The following is a 14,154-nucleotide window of genomic DNA, read 5'->3' as shown; positions in this document are numbered from 1 at the left end:
ATCTCTTGAAAGCAGAACGAGTTGACTCTGACATATTCTCACGTGATCACTGTTAAAGTTTTAGGTCAAATGATTATAATATGCAAGTTTGGAAACATCACTTAATCATGATATTAGTTCTATATTATCAGTGAATCTGTTGTTTTTACTGTTCTTGTGGTTTTGATTGAATAAAATCTCAAATATGAACCAGAATGTTCTTACTGTTCCACTGAGCGTCCCACTGAGACGCTCAGTAAACGGTGATTTTCTCCTCTTTTCTGCTCGTTCTTATTGTTCGATCTCCTTTGCAGAACATCGAGCTGAAGGTTGAAGTGGAGAGTCTGAAAAATGAACTTGAGGAGAAACAGCAGCTTCTGGACAAAGCTCTGTGAGTAAACACCAGACCTTTAACCTCCAAATGAGTCCAGCAGATCTCTCACCTGTGGTCTGTCTCACCCCCAGGACAGTCAAAATGTACTCAGAGGTGGTGTCAGGTATTCAGCTGCTTGTGCTGCTCAGGTTTGCTGAAACACCTTTGACAGAGAAGTACAAAAACAGTCTTTCCATCGCTAGTTTGATTATTTCCCATGAGTCCGCCGGTGCTTCGGGGCCCGGGCGCCATCGGGGCCCGGCGGCCTCTCATCGCACGCGAGCCCGCCGGCCCGTAGACTCACCTAGCTATCACAACACGGACTAAGCTCTGAGGAATGCCATGTACGGGCTCAGCACTGAAAAGCTTTTGAAGAGGATGAAGTGGCTCTGTGTTCTGGGACGAAGAGGGGGTGAGGGTGAGGAGGTGAAGAGCGGGTGAGGGTTTGTTTTGAAGGGGGAGGGTGTAGCGGGTGTGGGAGCAGGGAGAGTAAAGGGCAGAGGTGTCTTGTGGTTCGTTATGTCGCTGAGTCGGGAACTATTTGAGCTGCAGCACCTGTCTGTGGTCCAGCTGTCTGTCTCGCTTTAAGTCCTCACTCACGATATCGAGTCTGCAGACGGCAGAATACGATCAGGAACAACGCTTCACTGCCACTGCAGTGTTTGAGCATTTAAGAGTTTATTAAAGGGACAGTTCATACAAAACAGATCCTTATGGAGCCTGCCCCCACCAGACAAAAGGCTGTATAGGTTGTTCTTGCAATGAGCTTATAATGACCCATGTTTCCATGTGTTTATTACTCAGCAGCGACCTCTAGTGGTCGTAGTAACTGTGACGTGAGCAAAGGAGGAGGTCTGGTGATGAAGTATAAAGAGCAGGGAAGTCTACATTATGGAGGAAGGTTCAGCCAGGAAGGCCCAGGTTGACTCATTCTGACTTACATCATGTACAGAACAGTAACCAAATCACAATCTTTGCCTAAAGCTAACCCAGTAGTTGCCTGGGTGAAGGTCCGCCTTCATCGTACCGGCTTGTCATTGGTTCTCTCCAAGCCTCATAAATGTCCATTGACAATCAGCCTATTCAGTCATTTAGCTCTGAGGATGTGTTGTTTTTCTGGTACCAAAGGACGCAGATAGTCTAGTTGTTATTTGTCCATGTGTAGAGATATGAGACCTCGCTGTCCACAGGGACTGGAGAGGGACTGCTTCTCCTGTAGGAAGTACTTCCTGTATATGTTCTGTAGATTATCCAGAGTAACCGGGACTTTGTTTCTGGAGAGAGATGTTGCTGTGGAGGCAGAAACATCAAATAAAACCTGGACAAATGAAACCATCTGCGTGGATGGACACGACTGGAGGGAGGAGACAGAGTCTGTCTGTTGTGAATGTGGTGAATTGATCCTCGAGGTGCTCGGTTCAGAACAGGGAACGACTGCCTTTCTCTGCACTGAGATACATGAATGTCACACTGCTTCCTGCACCGGCTCACAGTGGTGGTCTTACATTAGTGCTGCAGGATCGTCCAATAGGAACTGTCCTTTTTTTGATGGCATTTTATCAGCAGCCGATTGGTCGTTTATAATGCTCTGTATGAGTGCACACAGAGAAGATTATCATAATTGTTGTGTTGATTTGTGTCAGTTTGTTCATCTTATTTACCCTCCTCCACACTTCCTGTCAGTAAAAATGTTGCAGAGAATCAGCACATGTAAAAATCCTGTTTATCTTGAGGGTTTGAGGGTTTGTGTGGATGATGGACGTAGGAAAAACACCATTAGCTCAGTTACACGGTGCAGTCGAGGTAATTAGCTCAGTCGATGTAGCGCTCTGCTAAAGTAATGACAAGGAGCAGAGAGTTTAGCCTCTGAGGAGGGTGGATGTGTTCGTGTCAGGGTGGGGTTTGGGGTCAGTGCTGAGGTCTTTTCTCTCTCTGCTCTGCTGCTTCATAAATAAACTCTCTGGCCTCAGTTTATCATTAAAGCTATTAACAGAGCCCGGCTGATAGATGTGAGGAGGGAAAGCTGAGTGTGACCTTCTGGCTGATGGAGTCGCTGAGTGGTGGAGGATTGACAGACTGGCTCATAAACCCCCCCTGGTCCCTCAGCGGGGTCAGAGACATTTCCCCTGGAGGCAAAGTTCCCTCTGCTTCGGTCTTGTGTTGTTACCTCTGGGTGTTTGCAGGATGTCTCCAAATCCTGCAAACGTGTTTCAGCTGAATTTGGTGCAAAGTCAGAGAAAGTGTCAGGAAACAAGTGCTTAGTTTTCAGTGTGGATTCAGATCTTCCAGCGTCACCACGTGGTCTTCTAAAAACCAGGGTGTCCCACGGTGATTTATTGTGGAGGGGGACCAGCTCAGGTTACATCATAAAAAACACTTGAAATAAAATGAATTGTTCATTTTTACTGAGTGTAGTTATCGTTTAGTCTGTCATCGACTGATCGAGTTGATGATGGGATGTTTCACCTGAGGGAAACCCCGAAGCTTTATTTTACACTCGTTGAAACTGGATCCACTTTAGATCAAAGGAAATCTCCGAGCACATCAACATTTTTAACTTGTTTGGGACAAATTGCATCAATTTGTTTCATTACATGATCTCATTTTCATGCCATGTCTCTGTAATTGGTTCTAAATTAAAAAGAAAATCAGAAAACACAGGCAGAGGTCAGAGTCTCTGCAGATAAACACACCAGCACAACTTCTCGTGGGCCGTAAGTGATGAGTGGGGGGGGGGTTGTTATTGTTGCTTTGCATCCTGCACCGTGGACCTTTGCATTAATGTGGATGCTGCATTTTACTGCTTGAGCTCATTTGAACTACTTTATATCCTGTTGGCTGGTTTAATCTACAGCAATGCATCATATTCTATAAGATTATCATGTGTTTGTCCTGTGAGAACCTCGTATCTCAGAAAAACAGCCTGTTTTCAGCTGTGTGATGATGCATTTTCAGCTGATCGGAGGAGGAGGAGAATTAAAAGTACAACATTTGCCTCTGATGTAGAGGCGTAGAAGCATAAAATTGCATAAAATGGAAATACTCAAGTAACAAATGTCACTGTGTCACAGTAAACATAATGTCGTGTTGAATTCTCTTCAAGCTGAGCATTGAAGCCAACACGTGTCACAGATGTGTCGTATTTGAAGCACATGTTCTATGTTCTACTGTGACAGAGCGACTCAGTGATCAAACCAATTCAAGAACAACATCCGAGAAAACTTGTGACAACCTGTGTGAGCTGATATGTAGCTCACCAAGACGTGATTAGTGGAATACAGAGTTCGAAAACATGAGGTGAAGAATATCTGACTGTGTCCTTAATGACATCCTGATAGAAGTGACTCCACACATGAATAAATGATGAGTGTTTGTTGCCTCTGAGGGAAAAGAAGCCAGTGAAATAAACCCATCTGCCTCTGAAGTCAGCAGTTTTTATTGCTGTCATGTATTATTCAGGTCTCTTATTGAGGAGTGGACATCCTCTTTGGGTTCAGTATGAAAGATTAAAAAAAACTAAATTTATTTTGCCTAATTTCATTTTGCAGCTTTCCTTAAAATGAAGCCACTTTTGTCTGAAACTCCATCCCCATAGGTCAACGGCAGAGAGCCTGTCCAATCAGAGCGAAGCAGAGCTGCAGCGCCGCCTGGCGGATCGGCAGGAGGAGATCAGCCACATGCAGGAAATCCTCCAAACCAAAGTTCAGCTGCTGCAAGAGGTGCAGACACACGAAGACACATCCACACATTTAGGACTGAGACTGACAGGAGACCACTAAGACTCAGCTCTGATTGATCCGTTAAACAGGCTGATGTTAAACCTTCAGCAGGTCTGCACTGCCCCAACTTTACACACAGTTTCCAGCTTGTCCTCCTGTCTGTGTGTGTTCAGGAGGCCTCGCTGGCGCGAGACGAGGCCGAGCGGATGGCCTCGCTGGCGGACTCTGAGGCTCAGCGCTGCCTGGCTCTGGAGAGAGAGATGCTGGAGAGGATGGAGGAGAGTGGAGGCTCAGGTGGAGCGCTCACCCAGCAGGCCCTGGCAGACAAAGACAGGTGACTTCAAGGAAATTCACACTGAAAACGTTTTTTTCACTATTGTTTCTGCAGGTTTTATGGATGAATTAATAGTTTCAGTTGCTGTCTTTGCCTCTGGGTGGTGTCTGCTGCCACCGTTCATATCAGCACTGAAGGTGTCGACTGGCCTCGTCAGAAACAGCCCCCTGCCTGGAACAAAGAGCGCGAGCTCTGACCTACATACTGTACCCGACCCCAGCAGCTCACTGCAGCTTTCATCTGCTCAACCTGTCCTCCTCCTCCTCCTGTTCTCTCTCTCAGGGTGATCGAGGAGCTGACACAGCAGAAACATTCACTGGGTCTCCGGGTCGAGGAGCTGGAGGTCAAAGTTCACAGTCTTTCTTCTTCTCTCAAGAAGAAAGAACGAGAGGCTGAGGTAGGTTTGCCACCAAACGTCCATGCATATACATTTATACATATCAAATTACACGTGTATTTTTTATTTATGAAACATCTGAGAGCTGCACCGAAGAATCAGGTCAAAAAGTTCTCCTGAAGCAGCTCGATGCAGGTGAGGGTGAGCCTGCTGCAGGCTGACTTCCTCATCAGGTTACCTTCATCCCTCCACTTCTATCTTTGGTTTTGGCTCAAACCCCCGACAGGCCGACTGACCGAGATATCAAACTGGTTTTATATCCACATGTGGGTCAGTGGAACCTTGGCAAAGCCGGCGAGCTGCACGCGCCCGTGAACATGAAAACACGTGCACGTTATGGCTGCTGGGGACAGTCCCTGCACGCTTCCGTCTTTATTCCTGTGTGAGGATTACTGTCTGTGGAGCTCACCTCCACTGGAGACACGGCACACGTTACCTGATACAGCTGCTGATATTTTTATGGTCCGGCCACACGACACATAACAAATCAGAAAATAACAAGTCAGGCTGAGATGTGACGGAGGAGCAGAGGTGGAGGAGCAGAGGTGGAGGAGCAGAGGCGGAGGGTGATCGCCGCCTCTTTAGCACAAACATCAGATTCATCTGACTTGTTATTTCCAGCTTCAGTGCTGTGAGAGCTGTGTAACATCACTCACGTCTCTCCTCTCAGAGCGATGGCGAGCGGCGAGTCGAGGCGCAGCTGCTGGTAGGAAAAACATCGGCTCAGCGCCGTGTGTGAATGAGCGTGTTCAACAGCACACACTGACGAGTTCAGCTTGTTCTGCTGCCGGTGAATTGACCTTTAAAAGACAAGCTCGTATGTGAGACGACGCCTCATGACTCCAGCTTATTCCTCCTCTCAGGTCATAGAGAGGCAGCTCCACCTAGTGGTGGCTGACAGACCCTGCATGTATCACTGAGGCCTTCACAGGACTTCCTGTTTTTCCTCCACATTTCAGATGCAAATATTGTTTTTTTTGACTGCACTACTTTTATCTTACAGCTGTGGGTATTGGGCAGATTGTTTGTTCTTTCAACAAGATAAACTCCTCAGAATGAGCCTCCAACAAGATAGGAAGTAACAATCCTTTACATGAACCAGATTTTTAAAAATCTTCGGTCCTTGAGAACATTTTAATGCTCAATATGTTCCTTTTTCAGTGCAGGATTTTAATTTGCTATTGCTACTTTTACTTTCAAATATTTTTCTACTTTTCCTCTGACACTCCATCTTTTCTTCTCTATTTCTTCCCTTCTTTCTTTGTCTCCTTATACAGTATTTCTGTCGTTCCAGCTTTATTCATGTCCTTCTGCCCTTCAGCTAATCTTAAAGCAGGACAATCCCTAAAAATGGAGATACAAGGTTTTTAGAATATTCTCCACATTTTATTTTTACTTAAATTTTTCTTCCACCTCTCCTTTTTGTCTCTCTCTCTGTCACCTGGCCACAGATCGGCTGTGTGGTCATTTAAACACATGAGATCTTTTCAGGGGACCCTCTTTAAGACAAACCGGTCTCCTTGTTTTGCCGGTTGGTGTCCAGCCCGGGTGCCATCAGCAGCGGGTTTCCTGCTGCTTGTGTTGCTCTCTCTAACGTTAGTTCGCTCAGTGTCTCGCAGGTCGATCTCATCAGAGTCAGCTCACACCTACAGTACAGTCCTGCTCATTTAGTTTTCTTCTCTGACGCCACTTTTAATTATAATCAGCTCGCCGTCTGACGGCTGCTTCACACAGAGACTTGCTTCATGAGCGGCGTGCGCACAAGCAATCCGCCGTTTACTCGGAAAACCAACAAGCGAGACGTTTGAGAGAAGAAAATCGGTGGAGACACCTCCTCTGTCTGCGTCCGCGTTAATCCACTGCTGTCACACTTTGGTATTTCTGCCACTCTGAGGAAAACAAACAGCGGCTGAAGTCTGTCAGCAGCGCTTGGTGCTTATCTCTGATTAGGATTAATTGATTTTTGATTGCGCGCCTCATTCCAGCCGATCGGTGTTTTGGTGTCGTGTCTCCAGAGGCTTGCAGGGTGACAAATGTAGACACAGTGAGGGTCAGAGGAGAGTCAGGGAGTCCTGCGGTGGTCCACGCACACACACACACACACACACAGGAAAACAGATAACATGTGAGAACAGTTGTATGAACAGCACATCCAGCTGCTGCAGCACTGATGAAGACTCTGTCTGTGAGTCTGTGGGACAACGATCCCGAAAGTTTTCTCTGGAAAATGACATCAGCACCGTCCTGCTGCTCCATGAAAGCGTCATGTGATTCAGTGACACCCCCCCTCCCTTCCCTCTCTTTGTGGGACATGCATGTGAAGGCCAGAGCCAGACCGGGTGCCCCTGGGAAAGGCATGAACTCATTCCACACTGACAATTTAGAGAATTTAATGAAGCCGATGGAAAGCAGGTCACAACCTGAACACACACACACACACACACACACACACACAAGTTGGAGATTGAATGCAGCAGTTTTCCTTCAGCAAACAAAATAAGCAGCACAGTGAGGAGGGAGGGACGACAGGAGACACTATTTTATTGTCTTTATTTACTGATGCTGTGAAACGTTTCATCAGGTACAATCAGTATAACACACAACTGAACCACAACTAATAATTAATATGATAAACAATCACACAAACCCCCAAAATAGAAATTAAAACACAATTAAAAAAAATATCCCAAATAAATTATATAAAAGGGGAAATTAAAAAAAATAAATAAATAAAGGGAAAAAGCAAGTGATAGGCCAATGAAAATGTCCTGTGTTTTCCACAATATCTGCAGAAAACGGATGTAATTTTTTGATTTTGCGTCTTAAAGGCGCATCCGTTGGTCAAAGCATATCAGCTCCATCATAAAACTGGACGATGACTAAATTAACATTAGTGATGTTTTCTGGTTTTATTCCTTTACATCAGAAGTGGAAAACAGCAGCAAAACAGACCAAGCTCTGTTTTTAAAAATCACAATCAGTTGAAAAATACTCAAAATGCTGTTAAATTAAATGAATCCTGTTGAAAATGTATTTGGTTTAGTCTTTACTTAAAGGAAAGAATTGATCGGTTTAACGTAATTATAATGAAGGAAAGGGATAATTAAGCAGTGGGGCGTTTCTGAAGGAACCAAATGTGTCTGAAAAAGAGACAGACGGTGTATTAAAGGCCGAGCTCAGACACCCCCATTTCCAGTGAAATGGTTCAGTCCAGAGAGCTACAGAGGTCTCACTCCCACACTGAAAAAAGAGTCCACCTGAGCTGCTTCTTGATGCAGTTTCACAATTCAGTGTTTGCAACATGGGGGACGCCCACATGTCAATCTTAATTAACAAATATCACATGCAACAAACAGAAAGTAGCCTAGAGGAAACAAAAAACATTAAAAATAGATATTTAAAAACACAAACTAATAGACAGACATAAATATAACATAATACATATATCCAAGGACGAGGATAAGGCCATACAGAATGGAAATCAAAATGCATCATCATGTTTTGAACAGCTTTTTTTAACTGTTGCTGCTTAGTCCTTATACGTCCTTTCAAAAAACTATATTAGCGAGTAAACGTTGTCATGATGGCAGGATGATCATGCTCTTTGACATAAATCAGGAACAAACATCGAGGTTTTTGCACACAGTAACTCACCGAATGAATGAAACGTGATTACAGTGAATGTGAAAGCAATTGGAATAGTTACAATAAATAAATGAGGAATAAAATAAAATCAATGAGAAATAACTAAATAATAATGAGTAAATTATACAAATAAATAAAAAAAACTGTCAGTGTTCAGCTGTTATATTAACATCGTTTTTGCTATATTGATCTTGTAAATATTTCTTTAATGTCGAAAAATGAATGAAAAAAACGTGAAAAGTAACGTGGTCTAAAGTAAAGTACAGTATTTCTCTCTGAAAAGCAGTGAATCAGAAGTAGAAAGTTGCATGAAATGGAAATATTGAGGTGAAGTACTGCTTCATGCAGACGGGACTAGTTGAAGCTGCGGAGTGAGACCTCCTGTCACACATCGACGATCTTTGCTTTCTGTCAACGTCGCCCTGTTGTCGGGGTGTGAAAGCGGCTCGCGCCCTGACAGCCTATCCCTCCATCCTCCGCCGCCGGTGAGGAGAAGCCGGACCGGGCCGAGGACGGTCTCCTCTCCGGTGAATCCGCAGACATCCAAACCGTCGACGACGACAGATCGTGGGGTTTTTTTTCCGTGTTCGTGTCGGATCGTCCCGGAGGAGGCGGCTGCTGCAGTGGGGAGATGCTGTCATTGAGAGACGTCATTGATTTAAAAAGCCAAAAACAGCAGCGACGTCAGCGGAGGATCGTTTCTATCTGCCGGGTCACTGAGGACAAACCGACGGGAATGAAGCCCGGGTCGGTCTGACGGCTCAGGCTGCAGTCTACACCGAGGAAGTGAAAGTGTAACCCGTGACGGATTCACTCACATCCGCTCTGGAGTCTTCTTCACTGCTGCTCCTCACGGTGTCAGCGTGATCCGACCACATCCGCGCCTCTGAATCAGAGAGAAGAGGATGCTGATGCTGATGCTGCTCCCTCACCTGATCTCCATCTCCAGCATCAAGTGAGCCAGTTTTACTTCATCCAGACCAGTTCCAGCTCGACCAGAGCTTCTAACGATCCCAGCTGCTGAAGCCAGAAGTCCAGATCTGAGACTGAAGGTTCGTCCTGGTCCTTGGAAACAGTTGACAGTAGCTGCGCTGGAGCTTTCACTCCTCTTCTTCAGCTGATGGAGACTAAAACACAAAAAACCTAAAACTCAGATGACAGAAACACGAAGGATGGAGGCTTAAGAGGGACAAAACATTTCAAAGCATCTCTGTACAAGAGTTGTATTTCACACCTGAGTGGGGCTCACCTGTACAAACGTCCAGGCATAAATTTGCACTTTTTTGTGATTACATCTCACAGCTTGACTTGACTTGACTTGACTTGAAAGCGCTGCTGTCTTGTTGGCGGTTAATTCCCTGCAGCCGCTGTGATGCTGGACGTGGTGAAGATGAAGGAGGTGTGCAGGATCTGCGCCCGCGAGCTCTGCGGCAACCAGCGCCGATGGATTTTCCACCCGGCGGCCAAGGTCAACTTGCAGGTGCTGCTGTCCCACGCTCTGGGCCACGAGCTGGCCCGGGACGGCCGCGGGGAGTTCGCCTGCTCCAAGTGCGCCTTCATGCTGGACCGCATGTACCGCTTCGACACGGTCATCGCCCGCGTGGAGGCGCTGTCTCTGGAGCGCCTCCACAAGCTGCTGCTGGAGAAGGACCGGCTGAGGCAGTGTATCGGAGGCCTGTACCGGAAGAACAACGCAGAGGACGGGAACGTGGCTCCATCGGGGTCCGCCGTGGAGGTCATCGGGGCCGGGTCTGAAGACTCACCTGTGGTGGATCTGTCAGCCCTGCAGGATGTCAGATACTCAGATATGATCCAGGACGATCTGACTTACTCTGTGTATGAATCCTGGGCTGACAAGGAGGACGCCACCCTGGACCACCACGCCCATCACCACCACCTCCTCCAGTGCCCAGCAGCAGACTCACTCTCTGGCCAGAGGCCGAGGCGGTGCAGGGGGTGTGCGGCTCTCCGCGTTGCTGATTCTGACTACGAGGCGGTGTGTAAGGTTCCTCGCAGGGTTGGGCGCAGAAGCACATCCTGCGGCCCGTCTACCCGCTACTCAGCAGCCACTCCGGGGGCTGAGGACCCCACCAAAGCCTCTGGCGTTTCTGAGGCTACAACTGTCACCTTTGAGTCCAGTTCAGCTGTGTTGGACACTGATAAGACCACGTGTGACAGGACGAGTACGAGCCCGGCATCGTCTGTAGAATCTCTCGACACCGCCGTGGACATGAGCTGTCCTCCTGCGAGCCACAAAGAAAGAGAAGAAACAGAACCAGTGAAAGATCCAGAAGACGCTCCAGCGAGAAGGGACACTCCGTGGGACAAACCGCCAAGTGAGAGCTCCCTCTCTGGGCTCGAGACGATGCTGAGCCTCCTGAGGGGCTGGGAGTACCGGCCGGTGAAGCCTCACAGTGGCAGCAAGCTCCCAGTTCTGGTCAAAGCCAAACTGGAGCAAGGCCTGTCTCTGCCCCAGCCCATCCGACTGAGGTCGCCCTGCGGAGGGCCAGTGGACTGCGAGCTGTACCCCCACCGGCCTGTGCCGGAGGTGGTGATCCCGTGTCCCCAGCAGGAGCTGCAGGCGGAGCTGGCAGAGATGGAGGAGCAGTGGCTGGATGATTACGTTCAGTGTGGGCCGTTCCGCTTTCAGCAGGTAGATCCGGAGCCACGGTTCCTGGTTCCTGGATGAACTCTGACCTCACTGTAGCTGAGTCAGTGTTGATTTTGTAGCTTTCAGTTAAACAGGCCATTTAAAGCTTTCATTACTTTCTCATTACTGTTTCCCAGCCAAGCAGGGTGTAAGACAAGTGTAGGAAATGTAGGATCCAGGTCATTTAGAGACCGACCCATAGAAGGGACCAAAAGTCAGGAAGTTCTTGGCCTCCACAGCTTTTTTTTTTCATCTCTTGGCATTGGTAGAGAAAGTGGAATAAAGGGGAACATTAGCTGAAGATGCATCTGACAACCCTTTTGCAGCAGGAAGCAGGTCTAGCCTGAGTCCAGATCTCTAAATCACCACCAGCAGACAAAAAGGTTTTTCAGTCTAATTATCAGGCTTTTATCCTTTTAGAAAATACCCAGCTCAGAAAGTGCAGAAGAAACGAATCTGACAGGGTGATGAAGGCTCAGTCCAGGATCCACCAGGGTCGACGGGCTGATTCCTTGTTTGTGTGCCTGCATCCAGCCCGTACGAGGTCGGATCCGTCCGGGCTTTCTGTCTTACTCATCCCCCTTCCCTGCTGACGAAGCTGAACACTCTCGCTGCCTTGATTACCCTCTCGGGGATCGTAAATTCTCCTCCTGGTCGGTATCCTGGCAACGCCTCCGTTGCCACGGAAACAGTCTCCAAGTGCGGCCCGCCCGTGCGAAGGCTGCGCTCGGCCCGATCCGGTTTCATAACTTCTTTTGTTATGTTAATGATGAGTGTGAAAGCGGCTCAGTGTGCCAGGGGCCGCGGAGACAGCACAGCTCTGTTACACCGGCTGCACAGCAGAGCTCGGGCTTTGACAGTAGAGTTATTATAGATACCGTCACACCATCGATCGATGGTCCGGCGAACGTCTGATCGTAAGTCTGCGCCAGTTCTCATCGGCCTGTTTAACACGCTGCTTCTCACGCTTTATTGATTCACATGTCGATGTGGGTCGTAGCTGCGGGCGCGTTTGGTCGCACATTTCTCACACCGTCACATGTTTGGATCGATGACCGAAGATTTCAGCAGAAATCACAGTTTGTAGCCTCACTGCAGAGTTTCAGCTGTCACACATTAACTGTAGACGACAGCAGCGTTAGCCTCTACGTTCCCGCTTTCTTTCCTGTTTTTGAGGGAAAAAAAGGACGAGTCTGCTTTAATGGCAGAATTCTTCAGGTTAAATTATTATCATAGTTAAATTGCAGATTATTTAACAAACTGCATTTTATCACTCGTAATCAGTCCGAATTTTCTACACATTAATAAGGAAAATTTAGATAGTATTTGATAAATTTTCCAGAGTGACCTGGAAAGTCTTTCAGTTCTTAATCAGGCAGAAATGTAAAATTTTTCAATATGCAATTTAACAATTAGTGTTTTTGGGAATGGACATTTCTTTCCAGGGAGTTTGGAAATCCACAGATCCTGATCAAATCCACTCAGCTGAATCTCTCTTTTTAATTTGCTTTTTTTTCACTGGCACCAAACAAACAAACAAACAACAAATCAGATTTTCTTGTGGATTTTTTCCTTCACTGTTCTTCAGTTGGGCTGAAACAGCTTTAGAAATGGATGCACACTTATCGCGCCCCAGAGGGCCGAGTGACATCACGTCGTTACACAGATCATAAAAACAAAAACAAGGAAGTCAACAACATGCCGCCATGGCAACAGCTGTTTCCCCAGGAAGTCATCCAACAGTGAACTGACATCACTTTCCACTTTCGCTCAATCACCCAAACAGCAGGAACAGCTCACAGTCACTGTTTGATTCCAGCCGTTCACCGATCAGTCTGTGGTTAATGATGATTTCAAAACAACAACATGTGGCTGACAGGATATTTAAATCTAAAGTTTAATACCCCCCCCTGAATGATCAGCTTTCAGTGATCTATCTGGTGATCGTTTGTTCTGTTCCTGTTTGCAGGACTCCACCGTGTGTTTTCTTTCTTGTTGACCTTTGCTCTGTTCCTGCGTCTTTCAGAGGCTGATTGACGAGCAGGGGGGGCAGCTCAGCCAGTACGAGAGCGCTGCAGGTCAGTGTGTCGGCGAGCTGCAGAAGGCCCAGGACCAGGTCTACTCGCTCCAGGCCAAGATCAGAGAGAGCGAGACCAGGAACCAGGTACAAACACAACCCCCCCTCCCTCCACCTGCAGACCCACACTTCATCCACCTGAATCCAGAACAAAGCTAATGGTCAGTGTGTGTGTGTGTGTGTGTGTGTAGAAGCTGCAGGAGCGACTCGGTGAGATGGAGACGGAGCTGCGTTCGGCCCAAGAGGAAGCCCAGCGACAGGAGAGAAACATCCAGAACATGACTGATGCCGTCAACTCCAAGGAGGCACAGGTAGAGAGGGATGGATGGATGGATAGAGGGGTAGAGGGGTAGAGGGATAGAGGGATAGAGGCAGACAGGCAGAGGAAGAAGGAACACATGAGGGCAGACAGGAAGTAGAAAGAGGCAGGAGGGAATATGTTCAGACTGAGAAAAGGCTGAACACAAAGTGTCAAATGTGAAAGGAGTCCACAGTTTCCTGTTGAAACAGTGTTTTTCTGTGTGTGTGTGTGTGTGTGTGTGCAGGCTGCAGAGCTCTGTCGGGTGATTGAGGAACAGAATAAGATGCTGTGTTCTCTCAAAGAACTCGCCAACCGCAGCCAGCTGCAGCAGCTGCAGGTTTGTCCTCCGGACTGATGCTGAAATGACTTCTGAGTCACTTCTGTCAGGACAGTCAAATCACAGCCGCTCTTTTCTTTGTCCTCCTGTGTTTGTCCCCCCGCCGGCTGTGACCTGCAGGTGTCTGGTGCTGAGAGTATTCGAGGTCAGGGTGAGGTTCTGGCTCTGCAGGCGTCCCTCTTCCAGGCTCAGCTGGAGCTGCAGACGGGTCAGCGGGCCCAGCGGCAGGCGGCCAGGACTCAGGAGGACCTGAACCGAGCCCTGCAGAGGCTGGAGAAAGACCTGCAGGGGGCGCTGCAGCACAGGAGGGAGACAGAGAGGCACAACCAGGTGAGGAAAAAG

At 47.6% G+C, this 14,154-nt stretch overlaps 1 protein-coding gene across 4 annotated transcripts in view; it reads left to right on the top strand.

Moving 5' to 3' along the window:
* LOC121605009 (phosphodiesterase 4D interacting protein) overlaps positions 1-14,154 on the top strand; it is an 80,136-nt gene that overhangs the window by 39,983 nt on the left and 25,999 nt on the right. For 2 of the 4 annotated variants that reach the window (XM_041934721.1, XM_041934722.1), the window contains exons 5-12: positions 294-370; positions 3,948-4,071; positions 4,245-4,405; positions 4,688-4,802; positions 13,124-13,261; positions 13,366-13,485; positions 13,720-13,812; positions 13,933-14,142. In XM_041934721.1, coding sequence (XP_041790655.1) covers positions 294-370; positions 3,948-4,071; positions 4,245-4,405; positions 4,688-4,802; positions 13,124-13,261; positions 13,366-13,485; positions 13,720-13,812; positions 13,933-14,142 — 1,038 coding nt within the window. Of the gene's footprint in view, positions 1-293; positions 371-3,947; positions 4,072-4,244; positions 4,406-4,687; positions 4,803-8,875; positions 11,101-13,123; positions 13,262-13,365; positions 13,486-13,719; positions 13,813-13,932; positions 14,143-14,154 lie in introns of those variants that run through there. The other 2 variants (XM_041934720.1, XM_041934719.1) reach the window with 1 other exon arrangement.

Source organism: Chelmon rostratus, chromosome 4 (assembly GCF_017976325.1).
Source record: "Chelmon rostratus isolate fCheRos1 chromosome 4, fCheRos1.pri, whole genome shotgun sequence".
Lineage (NCBI taxonomy): Eukaryota > Metazoa > Chordata > Actinopteri > Chaetodontiformes > Chaetodontidae > Chelmon > Chelmon rostratus.
Note: the sequence above shows the minus strand (reverse complement) of the source record. Positions and strands in the feature narration are given on the sequence as shown.